The sequence below is a fragment of the Drosophila mojavensis genome, unplaced genomic scaffold (assembly GCF_018153725.1).
Source record: "Drosophila mojavensis isolate 15081-1352.22 unplaced genomic scaffold, ASM1815372v1 contig_136, whole genome shotgun sequence".
In the NCBI taxonomy this organism is placed as follows: Eukaryota; Metazoa; Arthropoda; class Insecta; order Diptera; family Drosophilidae; genus Drosophila; species Drosophila mojavensis.
The window spans coordinates 21885242-21906022 of record NW_025318667.1 but is presented as its reverse complement, the minus strand read 5'-3'; the positions used below and the strand labels follow the sequence as shown (position 1 = coordinate 21906022).

The following is a 20781-nucleotide window of genomic DNA, read 5'->3' as shown; positions in this document are numbered from 1 at the left end:
AAAAAAACTGCAAACAAAAAATTAAAAACAAAAATCATATTCCCAGATTTCATTCAATTGCAATTACTTCGCGTGTATGTGTGTGTAGCTAAATGCTGATACATGCACACATCTGATTTTGCATAAATACACACACACATATGTATGTAAACCCCAATACAAGATAAATTTTGTGTGTGTGCGACGAGTTTAACATCTTTAAGAGTGGAGCCACTCAAAAAAAAAAAAAAAGAATACAAAAAAAAACACGCATGCACAAACACATATACGCGTGCCTGTATCTGTGTCTGTTTGATTTTTTTTTGCACTGGTGCAAAGAGGAAAACAAAACAGATTTGTATATGTACATATGTATAAAAAAAAAAAGCCACTGTGCGTGGGTCAGGCAAAAACAACAACAGCAACAATATATGCAACAACAACATTGCGCTTCAAGCAAAAGCTTCAATTAAGCGCGACCCGAGCACTGCAGAAAATTACCAAAGCGTCGCGCGTTCGTCCATTCTTTGCGCTCTTTTGCTCTTTTTTACAATTCTGCTCTCGCAACGCCTGCTGCACCTTTTTTCTGTTGAAAGGCGCATACACACATACATACATACGCATATATATGCTGTTAACGCGTCACATACACTCACGCAGACGCAGAGAGACAGCAGAGAGGCGCGCGCGCGTACGTTTCAAAAAAAGGAAAAGAGGGGAACATGAACAAAAATCTCAACTCCAATTGCCTTTGAACTGGCATTTCATAAATCTTTGCAATTCTATTTTATTTTTTTTTTAGTTCTCAACATATAATGTGAAGTGCGAACGGCAAAAGAAAAAAGAAAAAAAAAAGTGATTTGAAACACGGTAACAAGTGGAACGCGTACAAGCGCTGTGGGGCGTTATCAATGCTGATAAGAGCAAGTAAAACACAACAGTGAAAACAGTTAACATCGGCTAAAATAGCAATAGTTAAACGTTCGTTCATTCTTGTATGTTGGTGTGACATCAGCATCCCATTTACAATTGCATACAGAAATACATACCGATATACAGACGTACATACGTACTTACACATATACATATATACATAGGTACTTACAGTAAAAAGCTGGCTGCATGAAAAACATCACCAGCTCAAGCACTTGCGGCACGGGGCTGCTGCAATTGCAGAACAATCTCAGCAACAGCGAATTGGACGTCGCTGTTGTTGGCAAACCAGAAGCAGGTGCGTTATTTACACCATTTCTCTTTCTATCTTTCTACACTTCATAATCTCACTCTCATACTCACACACTGTTTACTCTTACACTCTTAATTACAAAGCAATACGCATGCGTTGGCTCTCTCTATCTGCCAGCCATCGATCGTAACCGATAAGAGAGCTGTTAAGAGAGCACATCATCTTAATATTTATTTGCATATTGAGAATACATACATATATTAATTTAGCAATACATAAATATAGAACGTAAACCAAACATACATACATACCCACATATACACATACATACGTACATATAACGTATTTCCCACGTTACGAAATGTTGATATCGTACTTCCATTTATTTTCCTTATCTTGTATTGACTTAATTTTTGAATTTGTGAATGGCTAGAGATATGTATATAATTAAGTAAATGTGATTTGCTTGATTTTCCCATTGTTAAAACCGGAAATATTATATGGATTGTAAATGATTCATCTTCTGCTATACCCTGTTTATTGCATAATCGATACATGTTTAGCACAGCATGCAGAAAGTTGAATATGGCGAAAGAGTTCCAGAGAAATTAGAATATGAAAGCAGCATTGAAAGAGAGACGAAACAAATTAGGAAATAGAATATATACATTTGTATATACATGTACAATTACATATGCACACTTGTATATGTGCATGGTTAATCAGCTGCTCTAGTAATTGATTTATGCCTCAAAATATCCTGCAGCATTTAAAGAGAAACAGCTAGAACTCTTTGCGTGTGTAAACAAACATGTGAGGGGTCTTGGCTGTGTAAGAGTGCGTGCATATGCGTGTACTCGTCGGTTACTGCTTTACTAAGTTGCATTGATTTACTCTTTGGTTCGAGCATTTGTGCTCTTGTGCTCTCTCGCTCTTCCTTTGCACCGGGACTCTCTTATTTTCATGCACTGCACGCGCGTTCTTTAATCAAGCCAACTTTACGATGGTGACAAACGCAACTGATACAGGTACGATCTTATTGCGCTCGACTCGCAGATACCTCGTATGAAATAATTGGAAATAATTACACTTTAAAAAAGAATATTGCTAAATATTAAAAAATTTATTTATTTTTAGCTTTAGACTGATCATGATTATGGATATATTAGTTACCAACTATTTTAGCACTATTCATTAAATAAAGGGTATCCGACGTAAATACAACAAATGAAAATAGCAAATATTGGGTAGTCTAAAAAGTCTTTTCGTATTTGTAATGAAACTTCAAATCATATTTTTAAATATTTATAATAAACTTTATTAAATCAAATATGCACCATTTTGGTCGACCACCTTTTGCCATTTTTCCACTAGAGACATAATTCCATTCGTGTAAAACTTTCGTGGTTTCTCTTTGAAAAACTGCTTCAAGTGATTTTCACAGGCTTCTCTTGAAGCCAACTTTACTCCGTTAAGGGAGTTCTGCATTGACCGAAATAAATGGTAGTCCGAAGGTGCAAGGTCAGGGCTATATGGTGGATGCATTAAAACTTCCCAGCCAAGCTCTCTCAGTGTTTGCCGGGTCATCAAAGATGTGTGTGGTCTGGCGTTGTCCTGATGGAATACGATGCCCTTTCTGTTGATCAGTTCTGGCCGTTTTTTTCGATTGCTTGCTTCAATCTCATCAGTTGTCCACAGTAAAGTGTCGAATCAATCGTTTGACCAGGCTGAAGCAGCTCATAGTGGATTATTCCTTTCCAATCCCACCAAACACACAGCATTACCTTTCGAGCCGTCAATCCTGGCTTTGCGACCATTTGTTGAGCTTCACCACTCTTGCACCATGATCTTTTTCGCACATTATTGTCGTATTTGATCCATTTTTCGTCTCCTGTTACCATTCTCTTCAGAAATGGTTCGATTTCATTTCGTTTCAGCAAAGAATCGCAAATGTTAATTCTGTCCAATAAATTTTTCACAGACAATTCATGTGGTATCCATACATCGAGCTTTTTTTTGTAGCCAGCCTTTTCTAAATGGTTCAGAACCGTTTGATGATGAATGTTTAGTTCATTTGCGATGTCATGGCTGCTTATGTGACGGTCTTGGTCAATCCTTTCCATAATTTCATCGACTTTTTCAAAGATTGGTCGACCAGAGCGAGGTGCATCTTTCACATCGAAATTTCCTGAACGGAAGCGTGCGAACCATTGTTGTGCTACACGAACTGATAGAGCATCGTCACCGTAAACATCACAAATTTCATTAGTGGCTTGCGTGGCATTCTTCCCTTTTTTATACAAAAATTTCAAAATATAGCGAATTTCTTCTTTATTTTCACTCATTTTTGAACAGCTGTAACTTTTTTCAAATTCTTTGAATTACATTTTTTTTTTTTTGGCAATCGAAGCTTAAAGTGCTACCAATCGAACACCACAATGTGTACACAATGTGATTGGTAGCACTGGAGATATACGACGCCAACGACATCTATTGGCAAAATACGAAAAAACTTTTTAGACTACCCAATACATTGTATACAACAAAACCATACTGGTTTCTACCTACCCACATGCATGCACCTATACACACCTATTTTATACCTTTGCATGTTCTGTCACACACACACAGTTGTATGACTATGCGTGTGCGCTGCTGTCTATTGAAGCGAGTCAAAGCAATAACAACAACAATAACAAGATCCCGTCGCTGCTTTTGTAACTTTTATAAGTAATGTGTGTACGTGTGTTAGGTGGGGTTCACAGAACCCGATCGACTTCGTCTTGCGCAATGTTTTTTGTTTTTTTGTTTTTTGCCCATTTATAGTATACCATGTCCTGCTCACTCTCCTAGACTACCGCTCTCTCCAACTGTTCTAGCGCTCTCATAAGTCGTGACGACGCAGCGCGACCAATTGAGCGCTGTTATTGCTGTCCCACCATTATTTTCGACTGTTAACCTAACATAACAACAGTCTGTTATGCAAAATTAGGCGCGATCGCTGTTGCTGCTGCAGCCAGCGCAGTCGCAGAGTCAAGTCAGCAATAAATAGCATTAGCAATAGCAAAAAAGTCCGCTTGGGGGATTTGTTGTTGTTGTATTTAATTTTATTTATTTTTTGTTAACTTGACTTTAAGTTTGAGTACGAGTTTGACTTGACTTGTGTGTGTGTGTGTGTGTGGATTTCTATCAGGCGAAACAAAAAGTTGTCCTACCAGTTTTTTTTCTCTTTTTTGTTGTTTCTTCTTTTTCTTTTTGGGGCCATTCTTTTTGTTTGTCTGTGTGTGCCGTGTGCTGCTTTTGTTGCTGTTGTTGTTGTTGCTGCTGTTGTTCGTAGTGGTTTCTACTGTTTTCCTCTCCACTCGCTCGCCGTTTCGCTGAGTGTGTTTACCTTGGTACTTGCTTGCTTTTCCGTTTCTTTTATCCTATGCCGTTTTGTCCCCCACCATCCCCATTTGTGCGCAGCGCTGCGACAAGCGGCAATTACGCAATCCTGTCGGGGATTTTCAATCGATTCGATCCGTTCTATGCACATTTGTGTGACTCTCTCCCTCTCTTTCTCTCTCACACACTCTCAATCTCCCTCTGGCTCTATCGTTTATCTTTCACTATGTACACACATTTACACACACACACACACACACACACATAAATATATTTGTTTGTGTGTGTGTGTAGCTTTCTTGTTTCTCTCAATCAGTTAACACCGATTGCCACGAGACATCGCTTGGTCTTCTATGCCTGTCCCTTTCCCTCTCCCTCTGCTCCTCTCGTTCTCCCTCTCTCCCTCTCGCAGATGTCAGAAACCAGTTTCAACCATTCCACACCCCTTTCTTCTATTCTTCCCACTTCTACCGTTGCAATCAGCCGCGACAAGGCGACAAGAAGTTTTCAATCAAACTGCGCTGCAAAAAAAAAAAAAAAAAAATTAAGGGGAAGAAGAAGAAGAAAAAAAGACGACTCTAACAAAGTTTCAATTGTTGTCGCTTTTCCTCTTAGTTTATTGCTTATTGTTAACTTTATTCGTTTTGTTTTTGTGTTTGTTGTGCTTTATTTGCTCGGAGCATTAAATACAGGTAGAAAGGCCATAATAAAGTTATAAAAATGTATTACGAACTGAAAGAGGCAAATGTGATAAAACTCCAAGAATTTCAATGAAAAGTAAATTCTTATTTACATACATGACTCTGTTTGACTGTATGTGTGTGTCTGTGTGTGTGTGTGTGTGTGTGTGTGCGTGTCAGTATTTGTCTTGTGTTGTCCCATCCGTTAGGAATTTACCGTAACAAGGTAAACAATTTTAATAGCCTAAATGGTAATTCTTCAATTTACCTTTCGGTTTTGCTTATCTTAATTAATATCCATTTCTTTTCTATTCAATTAAGTTCGTACATTGAGCATGCCAAAGCTCGTAATGCTACCTAAAGAGTATGCTGTGTGTATTGAAACTATGTCAATAAAGTCTTGTTGAGATTGTGTAAAAAAAAGGAGGACAATGTCAATGTTGAAATACCTGTGCTTAAAGTTCTTTAATAGAATCAGCACAAAATAATTAATTAAAAAAAAAAAGAATGTCATGTAATGTAAAGCTGATGACTTGAATGACTCGAATGACTTACAGTTTTAAGCTTTAACCTAGATATGTAGGAATTAGTTAGTTCTAGAATATCTACTAATGCACGACACAATTCTTGGGTTCGCCTTAAATACCTGCAAATTGTTTGTACATAAGATGCTTTTGCTTATGTATGCTTCTTCTTCTCGAGAGCCCAAATTTCTACGTAATACGTTACACTGGCAATTTTTCCTTGTAAATCTGCTGTCTGGCATCTCTCATTTCTGGTCCCTCTCATTCGACTCATTCACAAAATTATACAAGCATACATGTATATACATATACATATACATGTATATATTTATATATCTATATGTTTTTCCTTCAATTGGCGAATATTTCACTTAAATTTCCTCAACTGTACAATATGTGTGTGTATATCATATATCAACAACTTTGCACAAATGCGAATACATACGTACATGTGTTACACACACATACAAACATACATTGCATATCGCTTTTGAAAGTAGTGTCGCCTGTCAGCTGGATAATGACCGATGACAACGAGTGCTATTAACATGCAATTCAAGCGCCATTTGCAGATCATGTGCGAACACAGACACGCACGCACACACACACGCACACACACACACTCGCATACACCCACGGGAGCAAGCAGTCTTCCTGCTCACACACTTACATTTAGTTTGACTTTCTTTTGTCACTTGCGGCCAGTGCTGCCATCTGTTCTGTTAAGCAAATAACTAATTAATTAAGTCACATCAGTTTATTTTCATTTCTTTTTATTATTTCAAGGTTAGCTTGGAAGTATTCTCAAAAGTTGATCATTCAAGTCGCAAATCTTTTCACACATGCCAAAATTCCCATTGCTTTTTGTTGTTGTTTATTTTTTATATTTTTTTTGCAATCACTTACAAATGTAAAAATTGGCAACGCTGTCGCTCTCTTGCACTCCTTTAGCTTTAGCCGCTGCCGCTGCCGCTGTCACTGCTTCTGCAGCTGCTGCCGTTGCTGCCGCTGCTGCCGTTGCTGCTGCTGCTGCTGCTGCTGTGTTCTGTTTTTGAAGTACGTGACTTGCTTCGCACTTCCTGTATCGTTTTGTTGGCCAGAGAAATGTTGCCAATTATTCAAAGTGTGCGGCGATGGCGACGGCAGCGGCAGCGGCTGCAGCCGCTTCTGTTGCTGTCGTCAGACAAATAAAATAAACAAATAATAACTAAGCATTTTGTGTGTGTGAACATACACACATACATAAATACACATGGACATAGGCGTATTTGTGTGTGTGTGTGCGTGTGCGTGAGCGAAAAGTGCGACTGCGAGAGTCGGCAATTTACCGCTTGAGGCTGTTGTCGCCACGCCGCGTTGGTCCAACGAAAGCAGTGAGACATCGACGCATCCATATGCACTCAACTTCTCAATTGCTCAATGGCTCAACTGCTCAAACTGTTCCAACTAAACGGGACGACGCAAAGTCACTCGGAAAGTACTTAGTCAGGTCAGGCGGCGAACGAAGAGGCTGTCGGTTGTCGGCGCGCAATCGGGCGAGCGGGTAAATCGCGGGTGAGCGGACGCGGTCACCTGTCTGACTCATCGATTTAATTTTAAACACTATTTCGAGACCTTAGTCAATGAACGCGGCGGCGTGCGCGCGGCACACAAAAAGTCCAACACCCCAAAAGAGTATGCCGATAATGCTGCTGCTGGGCGAAAGGCAACGTCAAAGGGAAAGGAAGAGCGAGAGAAAGGCGCAGGAAATAGAAGCGCGTCGTAAACGTTCGCTCTTGCTCTCTTAATTTTGTTTATTTATTATTCTTTTTGTATGAGCTTTATTGCAAAATGCTGTTACGCTGCACTGTAAATTGCATAGACGCTGCTCAATTTCTGTATTTATTACGTTACGCTGTTAATGCTAACATTTGCAGGTGCTGTTAAACGCGCTCAGTTACTTACAGTGACTACTATTCTTACTGTCAACTGATAGCGAAATTTAATGAAATTTTGACTATGTTTTTTAGAATTTATTATTATTTTAGATTTGATCAAATTTAAATAGAAATTATTTATGTTTTTTTTTTTTTTTTTTATTAGTAGGAAGCGCCAGAGCATCATTTTGCCCTATAATCTTCCTTGAAACAAAATTTACATCACAGGTTTAACGTTTACTACTAAATTTAAACATATATATTTAAGTAAATTAATTACTATTAGCGATGAGGTTTTCGAACTGTCGTCTTTTTAATCGACGAATGGGTTTCGAATTTGGCAAAATTATTTATGTGGGTCAAGAATTTGCTGATAATAATATTAGCCAAATATCGAATTTAAATTGATTAATCATACGCAATGGTGTACCAGAAATTGAAATTTATTTATTTTGTTCATTAGAATGTATATGTATTTATTTGATCTTTTTATTGTCATAGTCCATAAAAAAAGCTTTTTATTTATTTATTTATTTTTATTTAGAATTGTTATTATTATTATTATTATTATTATTATTATTATTTTTTTTTTTTTGTAATTTCATCAAAAAACTTTTTGATTTGTACTTTATCTCATTTTTTATGTAATTTAACAAAGCAGTTCGTTCACAAAATTCTATGTAGATTACAAATTAAATTCAGCTAAGTTCAATTTTGTTGTTGGCCAACACACGCAGTGTATAGCGGAAATAAAGAGAGTGTAGTTTCCCAAATGGATGAGGATGTATCCAGGTATTTCGAGAAAATCAGCCATGGGGCCGTGATGCGTGTGCGCAAGGAGTGCGACATGCCGCTGTGGTATAATTCGATGGCCTACCACGATGTGATCGCCTATATAAATCGGACGAGTACGGCTATTCAGGGCGTGCAACAGCTGGAGCCGCACGGCTATCCGGTGAGCTTGACGATGCGCAAGCTGTGCCATCTGATCGATAGCCTGATCATGCAGCTCAGTTCGGTCAAGCCGCATGCTATGAATTCGTATCGCACCTGGTCGCATCAGATGCTCCACAAGGTCTTCAATATGCTGGAGACGGCGCTGCCGGCCACCAAGTGCGAGTATGTGGGCGAGCTGGGTCAGTATTTGGGCAGTTCGTTTGGCAATTTCACGCGCGCCGACTACGGCACTGGTAACGAGCTGAGCTTCATCTTCTTCCTGTGCAGCCTCTTCCAGGCCGGCATACTGGGCGCCGAGGATGAGCCGGCCGCTGCCCTGATGCTCTTCAGTCGGTATCTGAAGTGTGTGCGGCGCCTGCAGAGTTTGTTCGATCTGAAGCCGTCGGCCCATCAGGGCGCCTACTCGCTGGACGATTTTCAATTTGTGGCCTATATGTGGGGCGTAGCGCAGCTGTGCTATGAGCCCCCGTTCAGCCCCAGGGAGCTGCTCGATGAGGCGACGATACGTGAGTGGCGCAGTCAATACCTAATCGTTGGCTGTGTGGCCTTTCTGGCGAGCACCAAGACGGGCACCTTTGCCATGCACTCGAACCTGCTGTGGAGCGTTGCTTCGCTCTCGTCCTGGACGCAAATCTATACCGGACTGCAAAATATGTACCTGAAGGAGGTCATCTGTCAGTTCCATTTGCTGCGCGAGCTGTGCTTTGGCAAGCTGATGGCCTTCGTTCCGGTGCCGCCGGCCAGCCAGCTGATGCGTGCCGAGCTGGGGCATTTGTCGCTGGCTCGCCAGCGATATTTGCGCGAAAAGGAGAAGCTGAGCAACGAGCAGGAGCAGCAGAAGGCGCTGCATCCCCATCACCATCGCCGGGATCATAAGCGTGAGCATCGGCGGGAACGGGAGCGCGAGTGGAAGCGGGAGGGCAGCAGCGTGCAGCCCCTATCCTCGATCATTGAAGCGTCGCACAGTGGCATCAGCTCGGGCTCGTCGATCACATCCTTGAGCGACACCAGCGTGCATATGAATGCACTGGCCAAGCGGCTGGGCAAGCACAAGCAGGAACAAAATCAGAATCAGAAGCAAAAAGGCCAACAATATAGTGATATGGAATACTAACTGTCTGTCTGTGTGTGTGTGTGTTCGTGTGTGACAAGAAATCAAATCGTATGAATTGAATTGAAATGAAATAAAATTAAGTTGGCAAACAAACGAGCAACTGTTGCTGCTGTTGCTGTTGCTGCTGCTGCTGCTGATGTATCACCAGCTGCCCATTAAACGTAAACCAGTTCCAGCTGTGCTCGACGGCCCCTCCTCCCCCTCGGCCCCTGCCACTGCCCACATGCGCGGCGCAAGCGACTAAAAATCTGTTAACCGGTTTAGAAACAGACTAAAAAAATAATAAAAAAAAAAAAAAAAAAACCAAAAAAACTCTTGTTGCTGCTGAGAACTGTTATACATAAGCGATACGAGTTGCTGCTGCTGTTGTTGTTGCTGCTGCGACTCTTAACCAAAAACCAATTAAGCGCACTCGACAGCCGGACAGATCCAGCAGCGATCGCTGCTGCCTACTGCCTGCTGCCGGCGGCCAAAGGGAAAGCAATTGGCGAGAACCTACAATTGCTAGAAACATCCTTTCACAAAACTGAAAGAAAAGAGCAGCAGCCAACGACAACAACAACAACAGCAGCAGCAACAGCAACAACAGCGAATTGCAATAAAAATAATAATAATAAGACAGAAAAAGAAAAAAAAAAACTGGCCACACACTCATACACACACACACACACACAGATACAGATATAGAGATGTGCACACATATGTGAGCGCGGCTTTCTTTCCGGTTTAATCGATCGAACTTTAGCGGCCATAGTCAAAATGTCAAACGACAATAGACCCCAGAGCATCTATGACTAATGCATATAAGATAGATGTGTGTATACATATGTAGGTAACTGTGTATGTGTGCATGTATATATACATATATAATTAGTGTTTCTAGTTGCTTAACAACTAACTAGCGTTGATGCTCATAACGACAGAAAGCGTAAAAGCTGCATTTGATTAATGAACTGATTAAAAAAAAAAACAAGATATTGTATATATTTTTATTTTTTTTTATTTATTTATTTTTTTTTTAACACAAATGTCACAGAGTTAGTTGGGTTCATTCAAAAAGTAGTGCAACACAACTATTTTTATACCCTGAACCCATTGCTGTAAACATAAAATTATTAATTGTGAACACCCTTAAATTTTTCCATAAAAATAGTAGTATTTCAATGTATACAATTTACATTAACTGAAATGCTTTATATATAATATATACGTACATATTTTATATAGATATATCTTTTATATTTTTCAAAAAAAAAAAAAAAATAAATAAATAAATAAATAAATAATTAAAAAAAAAATAATAATAATAAAAATAATAATAAAAATAATAATAATAAAAAACATTATACCCTGATTTCCCATTTTCCATGGGATTCCAAAAACCGAATATTCAAAATTTGTTGAAATCTCTTTTAACATTTTAACATTGAACGCTCTTTTAATATTGGTATTCGAATTTATAGTACTCCAGAGTCTTGCTTTCACTCTCTCTCATTCCCTCGAACTCTTTCTCTCTCTCATACTCTCGCCTTTCCTCTCTCTCGTACTACATATCCCGCATATAAAATTGAACAATTTCTCGGTCTGTCTATATCTTCTGTCCATACGTATAGACGTCTCGATCTCAGACTCAATGAGAGCTAAACACTTTTTTTTTCGTCGATTTTCCGCACATTTCGCATATCAAGTTTGTTTTTACATAATCGATTACTCTACTCGATTCAATGTACTCGATTAAAGTGTTATCGGATTTCATAGCTCTCACGTCTTTCGAGCTGCAGTCGGCAAGTTTTGCGTTTTGTTATTTACTTATTTTTTTGCAATTTGGATTTTCGTTAGAATTCGGAAATTGTCCCTAGGTTTAAGCGAGCTAGATTCAAGTATTACATCTAAGCAAATTTAATATATATAAAGGAAAATCAAGTCAATGGGGAACACATTTTGCTTTTAATCCAATTGGTAAAAAGCTTTTCCTTCAGCTTTACAGTTAATATCTTCTTAAGTACCTTCCCAAAATAGCCATTAATGTATAGCTAAATACTATTCGCTTTGCCATTAGCTAAAATATTGAAAATCAACTTTCAGTTTTTTGTTTTATTCACGTTTGGTTTTTGTTGACTCTGGAGCTCGGTTCGGTTTGGGTGCTTCCAGTCGTCGCCCTTAAATTGAACAACCTGTATGCAGATTTGCGCTAAGCCAGACCCATTTGGGTCAGCACAAAGGGTTAAGCCTTGAGAGCATTTCATGTTGAGGATAGCATTTTTTGTGTCTGTGCAGCGAGGCTTGCAAATAAGATGATTGGATTTTTTTTCAAGTGCTCAGACACACACACACACATATAGAGGGAGAGGGAGGGAGAGGGGGGACATATACTGACAGACACAGATGAACAGTTGATTGATGATAAAAACTATCACCACCTTCCCGTCTATATGGCAAAGGACAAGCAAGTCCTGTGTCGGGGTTGCGAGAGCGCACAGGACTATGAATGCCAAGTCGGGTATTTGGCTAACTGTGATGATGATGATGACTGAAAAGCACAGAGAACAGATAAAAGCATGAATATATACATATACATATACATATACATGTATATACCTCTATGTATATGTCTGTTGATATTACGATGTGTGCATCCTGTGCTGTGCATGTCCTGTCTAATATGCAGCGATATATATTTTCCTTTTTGTGTCTCTTGTTTTAGTTTGTGATAAGAGCACGGAATGCCAATTGTGTCACACTGTGCAACGGCAGCACAGTGGTGCGTCAGCTATGTGGCGTAGGTTAGGGGTTAATTTAGTGTCCTTTTCACCGATGTATGTATATGCATGCATGCGTGAGTGTGTATACCCTATAAATGTGAAATGTGAAGAGATGCTGAAAGCATATTCGATAAATATCGATTAATTGATGGTTGTTCGAGTTCTATGATCAGTTTCAGTTAACCTGTAGAATGTAATGTAACTATTTACAGGGTATATTAGGCAAGCATCTGATGTGTTAGCTAAAACTAACTATGATATGGAGAACTACTCTACTAAGATATGAGAAACCTTGCAGAAATATGCTAAATGAATAGCTAACATTTAGTTTGAGTTAAGAGCAGCTAAGTAAGTCAAGCTATCTACAGGGTATAAGCCAATCGAATGAAAATAATGCGTGTGAGTGCAGTTGAGATTTGAATAAAGATCACCCCATTAATGAGCAGCATTACAGCTCACGCATCATGAGCATACACACACACACACACACACACATATACACACATGCTCACGCTGGAATTTTTCAAGTGGGGTGACTGATCCTGCAGCAGGAACACCACCACCATCACCATCACCAGCAGCAGCAGCAGCACCACCACCAACAACTCCACCACCACCACCACCACCATCACCATCAACAACAAGAGCAAGAGCAACGCCAACAAAGCGTCTCGCACAGCTGTTCCTAGTCACAGGCGAAGGAAAATATAGAAATGCAAGCGAAAATAATAAATACCATAAATTCCAATTGCCAGAGCAAGGGTGGCAAGGATACAGCACACAGAGACACACACACACACACACGTACGCACATTCCCTTATTAATGCACAACCTCAACAATGGCAGCTGTAAGTCGGGCCTAAGTCTTGTCTAATTGGAAATTACAATGAACCGGAAATGTTTGTAGCCCAAAATTGAATATGATAAAATGTACGAATAGCTCACTCTCTTACTCTCACTCTCACTAAATGCCACTCTCTCTGCCTCTCTCTCTCTCTCTCTGTATGTATGAGATTATGAAAAATGGCATAGTCAACCCCTATGAGGCCTACAAACACGTTAAGCAACCCCATTAGCCGGCCAAACCGAGGCAGAGGCAGAGGCAGAGGCAGAGGCCGAGGCAATGCAGCCGTGCATTATTATTAAATAGTTGCGCCGTTTTTATCGGGTTGACGTTGTTGTTGTTGTTGTTGTGCACCCTCTAACCCCTACAAATGCCCGATCTAGTTGCAATTTGAGTGTGAGTATGTGTGCGTGTGTACAGTTGCTTTGAAGCTTTGACCAGCTTTACAGTAAAAGAGTGAGCGAGGGAGGCAGAGAGTTAGAGTTAGAGATAGAGATAGAGTGAGATAGAGAGAGAGAGGGAGAGGGCGACAAGCGGAGGGAGCAGTCTAAAAAACATGATTTGAAATGAAATTTCTTTGCTGGCGGTTCTTGGAATTTCCCTGATTCTCATATACCATGACGCACGACGCGTCGCTGTCGACGTCGACGTCGACGCTGGCATTTTTGGTTGCCTTCCCCTAATTGTGTGCTTGTGTGTGTGTGTGTTTGTGTGTGTGCGGCACACTGGCTATGCCTTGAACTGGGACTGCATCCTGTCGCGCTGCCAACCATCCCCTGTGGAAGCAGCAGCAGCAGCAGCAGCGGCGACAGCAGCAGGAGCAGCAGCGGCGGCCAAAGGAGCGCACAAAACAAAAACCAAAAACAAAAAAAAAAAAAAATTTTGTGAAAAATAAAAGGCATTTCAGTTTCCATAGCGCGTTTCAATCAAACAGACGCGTTTCCTTAGATTTACCAACATTCGCTCGCGTCTCAGTTAAAATTTGTTTAAACGCTGCAACGCGCCCCTCCCCTTACCACGCCTCTCGCTCGCTCGGCTGAAAATGCGACACATATTCGTCTCGTGCGATTTCGCTTAAGAAATTGTTTACCAAACACAAAAAAAGAAACAAAATAGTGTTTCAATAGATTTTTGTTGTTGTTGTTATTTTTACTGTGCTGTGTGTTAATTTTGTATCAAGATTTATCTGAAGAGCGACTCAGATAACGGCTCCAAATTGGCGCCGTTCTCCAAGCACTTGGATTCCCTCGAGGAATTTAAGACCCTGTCCGGTGAGTGCGACACCCTGGACACTATAGACGCCGCCTAGCTATGGCTATGGCCTACCTGAGTGCCGCCACAGGCGCACAGGTAGCGCGACCAAAGCATTCATAATCTTTCGTTTGTTCGTTTTTTTTTTTTTTTTTTACCAAGTTAGCTAATGTTATCTATAACACATTTACATGCATAGAGACATATATGTGTCTGTATGTGGTTCAGTAAGTGCGCTCAGGTCAGTTTTTAAGTTTAGCAAAGTTATCTGAAATTTTTATATGTAGATACATATAAATCTATGTATATCTATCTATATCATTATCTACACATTTGGTTTTAATTTGAGCATATAGCTAAGATCCTTATTAAATGTATAGCACGATATATAGATAGATTTTGATATACTATGCATACATATTATACAAGTATTTTTAAATATTTGACGAGACTTTAGGACCAAAAAGTTATAGTAAATTTCTAAACTATTGGAAAGGTAGGAACTGTGGTTATACCCGGAATACGCTGAAATCGTATAAGTTTACTCATATAAGTTTATCTGGGAACGGTGTGGACGTTATAAGTTGAATTATTTTAATCGGATTCTACTGTAGATAGACTAATATAAACTATGAGAATTAGAGACTACTAAAGACAACTAGTGAGTAATCGAGACTACTTTGGACTGTGACAGGGGGCTAGAGACAAATGTCGGCGACTAGAGGCTACCAAAGATGAGTGGAGAATAGTAGAGAGAAACTCAAGAGATTATTATAGGCGACAAGAGACAACTAGAGATGATCAGAGACGATCAGAGACTAGAGACTACAAAAGGCCGCTACAGATGACTAGAGACGAGTAGAGAGAGACTCGTGAGATTATTACAGACGACAAGAGACAATTAGAGACTAACAGAGACGAGCAAAGACGAACAGAGACGAGTAGAGATTATCAAAGACAACTCTAAAAGTCTGGAGATTAGCAGAGAGACTTGACTGAATATCAAAGACTATTCCAGATGACTGCAGACTATTAGAGAGAGAGGGACTTGAGAGACTACTAGAGACTATAAGATATGATCAGCGGCTACTAGAGATGACTAAAAGCTATTAAATATTACCACAGCCGATTAGAGGCGAGAGAGAGTCTACTAGAGAAACAATTTTTGTTATTTGACATATTTATTTTAATATAGCTTAAGACTTTGGTGTGATTACTGCGACTATGAAGCTACTAAAATCTATAGAGGCTACTACAGAGTAATTTCCAGTATCGTAGTACTGGAGAGTCGTCTCTAGTACTGCTTAGATTACAGCCTATTACAGATTATAGATTCTTGCATGTAATACCAATGCATACCCTCCTGGGTGTATAGTATCAATTTTATATACAACTACTCTTCGAAGGACTAGAGCCTGAGACTGCATTTGTCCAGATATCTAATCGTTGCATACCTAAACATCTTGTGAGTTATAGTTTCGCCAGCTTTAATGATTTATATGAAATTTATCGTCATTAATCCGAAAACTTTCTCATAATCCTATCACGTTGATGCTTAAGATCTCATAAAATTAGTTTAAATTCCACTAAAATATTGAACCATTGCCATACCTATTCTTACCTATGTATATGTACATTATAAGTATGTACATCTATCTGCATATTTATAGTATTCTATACTGCCTGTATACTGCATAGGTACAGTATGCATCGCTTGTGACTGACTAATGTATGTTTAATAGCTGCTAATTCTTAGCTACTTACTGCTTGATCTCTGGCATTAAACTTGGCTATTGAACTGCTGCAAGCCGTGATGAGCACACACACACACACACACACACACACATACACACACACACACACACACACACACACACACACACACACACACACACACACATATAGCATGCCACTTGTGTGTGTGCGTGTCTGGCACTCGCTTAGCCAAATGATTATGCACTTGTGCTCAGCCATGGTAAATGATTATTATCAATTTGGAGTAGACGCGTTGATTGTCTCGTTGGTTTAACTATGTGCCGGGCGGCATGCCCACCCATCATGCTGCCGCCTCCACTCGCAGATACACTCACACACACCTATAGAGATATATGTGGCACCATTGTTAAATATATCAAATGAAAAACGTACTTAAGTGCGTGCTGAAGCGCTTTTCATCTCGCACACACAGCACGCAAATTCATAATGCATATCAACACCCCGGCCAGTGGGGATGGCTGTTGCACAGGTTTTGGGCCAGAACGTGTGCGGCACGGCTCTGGTGGGCGGCGGTATGGGGGACGCATTTTGGTGGAGTTTGACACAGATTTATGTAGCTGCGACCGCGCTTAAGACTTGTCACAGATCCCGCACTCAAAATCCATCCAAAAAATCGCTTTTATAAATTGTTTGTCTTATTTGTTGCTTTCTGTTTTTTCATTGCTATTGCAGTTGGACCCGGCACCATACCATCTCCGTGGCCACCAGTGAATGCCGGTCCTCCTGGTCCCCTGGGATCGGCAGACACAAATGGCAGCATGGTGGACAGTAAAAACTTGGATGTTGGCGATATGAGCGATGTAAGTAGAGACAATTCATAGCAATAAGAAATACATTTAAGGAAAAAATCTTTGTTATATTAGCTAAATTTATAGATATGTTTATCATAGGGCATATAAATATTATAGTCAATCATAGGCATATAATATAGTCAAAGGGTATATAAATATTATATTCAAAGTTTGGAATAGTTGTAATTTGATAAAATAAAAGTACTGAAACAGAATTTTTCCTACATGCCTCTTTATGAATAGATAGAAATTACTATATATAGAAGAAGACTTCTTCGATTTCAGTTCCTAAATGCGTGTGATATATACGCTCATAAATAGAATAGTAATTATATTGAAGACGGTCTATATCAATCTCCTTTCAATATCCAGCAACCAGAACCATAGATCTATATTGAACTATACAAATATATTCCCATAGTATCAGATTATAGTTTCAGTATATCAGATTATACAACACTAGGTCTATATTGAACCATACAAATATAATTTTAGAGTATCAGATTACAGATTCAATTTATCTATCTATCTAGATAGAGCTAGCAGATAGAACTACATAGAACTACATATATGACCATGTATAGGTCAAGAATTATCCTTGTGTTTCTTTAATGATTCCTATTTGGTTTTGAATAGGAATTGAGTATGCCTTAACGTAATTTCCCTTTTCGGATTGGGCTTGTAAATGGAATATGCCTCAAATGTCAATTCAATGGGGAAATTACCGTTACTAGGCTAAATATAATGGGCCAAATTGCATTTATTCCTAGTCCTGCATATTCGGGTGGTTGGCGACAGTTGACGCAAAGCGATCAAATTGCGCCTGCCAATCGATAAATAATCGATTAGCATAAGAAATTAATCAAATTGACCTTATTATTAGAGGAAAGTGCCAGGCGCTATGGTCACATAGTTATACTATTAAATAGATATAGCCGTGTGAGAACTAAACCAACTGATGGCCGTTTGATTTCTTCTTCTTTTTCCTATGCTTGCAGGACGAAAAAGATTTATCATCCGCTGATGCCGAAGGTGTCTGGAGTCCGGACATTGAGCAAAGCTTTCAAGAGGCACTGTCAATATATCCACCATGTGGACGCAGAAAGATTATATTATCCGATGAGGGTAAAATGTATGGTAAGTGATGCACTTTTCGAAATTTCTATTATATGTCAGAGAGTGCGGGAGAGGGCGGTTGAATGCGAGAAAGAGATGGACAGAGACTTGAGCACTTTACCTTGCTTGACTATGAATTTAATAACAAACTGCTTGCAAAGTTCTACTCTACTACTTGTATATATCTATCTCCCTGTCTCTTTCTCTCTCCCTCTCTCGCTGTTTCACTGTGCTTCTCTCTTTGGCTTTGTAGCCTTTCGTGCATTTCTATGTGTGTGCACATCGGTTGGGTGGGTAAAAACAGAAAACAAACAGGAATTTTGTGGTTGCCGCAGCTTGTTTCCATTGTTTGAGTTCTAATACCCTGTAAAACTAACACTGACAGCATTAATTTCGTTATCTTCAAAGCTATGGAATATAATATAAAAAGAAATAAAAGTATATACAAATTAAAGAATAATTTATAAAATACAAGAAAAGTATACTTTAAAAGAAAATTTGAAAAAATTTAAATAATGTAAAAATGAATATTATAGATATAAATACTATAAACAAAAAAACACAAACTAATATTAAAATATATGATCAAAAATAAAATGTAAAAAATGTATAACAGCAAATGAAAATGCCATAATAGAAATATATAAATATATACAAATAACATAATAGTAAAATATATAAAAAAAAATACATATTATAATAAATAAATAAAAAAAAAAAAATAACAAAAATAAAAAATAAACAAAAATAAATATATTTTTAATATATAATATATAAAAATATTAATAATAAAGTTTAAAAAATAAAAATGACAAATTAAAAAATATATATATAAATAAAAAAATATTGAACTGGTTTTAAAATAATAATAATAAGTTAATAATAATAATAAAATTTAATAAATAAAAATAACACAATTACAAAATATATGTAAAAAATACAAAAATTACAAAAATATTGAACTTATTTTAAGTTTATAATAAGTTAATAATAATAATAATAATGTTTATAAAATAAAAAAATCACATTAAAAAATATAGTTAAAAAAGTTAGAAAAATATTAAACTTGTTTTAGATTTCAATTTATTTTAAAAATATTTCCTTTGATTAAAATACCAATTCAATTCATAATTTTTGGGAAAATGTCGCTTAAATATGGTTTCATGAAACGTTAAGCCTAAAGGTCGATAATTCTGAAATCGATAAAATTGCTTTGGATTTTGAATAGATGTTTTAACTATTTTATTTAGAATTCACCAATTCTTGTTTATTTGTGTTAAGATCCGTTTCTTAATGTCTAGCATATCCATTAGGAGTATAACATATTTATGAGTCTTTTGGACAAATCATGAATATATTCTGTAGGGTATCTCCCAGTCATATGCATACAAAAAGTCAGCGCATTCTTACTTGTTTTTGGTTTTTTTTTTTTTTTTTTTTTTTTGCGTATGTTTGCGGCGGGCCGTGTAAAGAAAACATAAATTCCGTACTTTGAACCTTGAGCTGAAAGTTGTGTCAAAGCGCTTTGTGCCCAGGTTGCGAGCTGTGGGTGGCTAGGTGGCTGGGTGGCTGGGTGGCTGGGTGTTTGGGTGGTCGGGTGGTTGTATGGCTGACTGTGGGTTCGGATATGGCAACAGGCGATGGCAGCAGCGTTCAAACTTTGACACTGTGCCGCAAAACGCTTTGCCGTCGAGCTAAATGTGCTGACAACTAAAATTGTAAACGTAAACTGTAAGCCGTGTGCCGTATGTGTGTGCTATGTGTGTGTGTGTGTGTGTGTACAGGTGTGGAGTGAGCAGCGGGTGTTGGTTGTAGCATTTACAATAAAAGCTAAAAGGACATACGATGCCTGCGGCTTGTTGTCTTCGTCTGTTGCTGCCGCACCCAAATGGCGGCTCAATGGAATTACGACAGCAAATTGTGAGAATGCTGCGCCCTTGTCTCACTGCCTCACTGCGACCCCCCCACCCCCCCGCTCCCCCTGCGACCGCCTCTTCTCTTCTCCTCTCTTTGATTCTCAAACAGAGCGAAAGAGAGATAGGCATGGCCTGGTAATGTTTGGTTGCTGCTGCTGCTGCTGCTAGTCGCATCCTGTGTGTGTGTGTGTGTATGTGTTTTATTTGAGACGTCTACACGCATAAACAACAAGTTTTGTAATTTATGTCCCAGTGGATATTGTTTTCATTTTATGCTCGGTCTCGCCCAGTCGTCCTTTGACTGCATGCTTGTTGCATGAAAGCGCACACACACAGACATACACACACATGTTGTGTGTGTGTGTGCGTGTGTTTTTCGGCTAGAGCTCAAGCCATAGCCATGTCCGTATCCATGTCCATTGCTTGAATTGTTTTTGTATTTGAGCCAAGTAATTAATTTTCACTTTTCACTTTGGCTTACCTTGCCCTCCGCTCAGGGCTGAGCGGCTCGACACCTTCAGTTTGCATTTGTATTAAGCCCCAAAACAGAGCTGCGACGGCTAAGTGTGCCTCATGCCCCATGC

General features: G+C 38.9%; 1 protein-coding gene across 9 annotated transcripts in view; it reads left to right on the top strand.

Moving 5' to 3' along the window:
• Positions 1 to 20781, top strand: part of LOC6584449 (protein scalloped) — a 72396-nt gene that overhangs the window by 39157 nt on the left and 12458 nt on the right. For 4 of the 9 annotated variants that reach the window (XM_032732119.2, XM_032732117.2, XM_015161287.3 and 1 more), the window contains exons 2-4: positions 782 to 1210; positions 17047 to 17174; positions 18164 to 18302. In XM_032732119.2, coding sequence (XP_032588010.1) covers positions 1102 to 1210; positions 17047 to 17174; positions 18164 to 18302 — 376 coding nt within the window. In that variant the 5' untranslated portion in view covers positions 782 to 1101. Of the gene's footprint in view, positions 1 to 379; positions 1211 to 14238; positions 14619 to 17046; positions 17175 to 18163; positions 18303 to 20781 lie in introns of those variants that run through there. The other 5 variants (XM_044007230.1, XM_032732120.2, XM_015161285.3 and 2 more) reach the window with 3 other exon arrangements.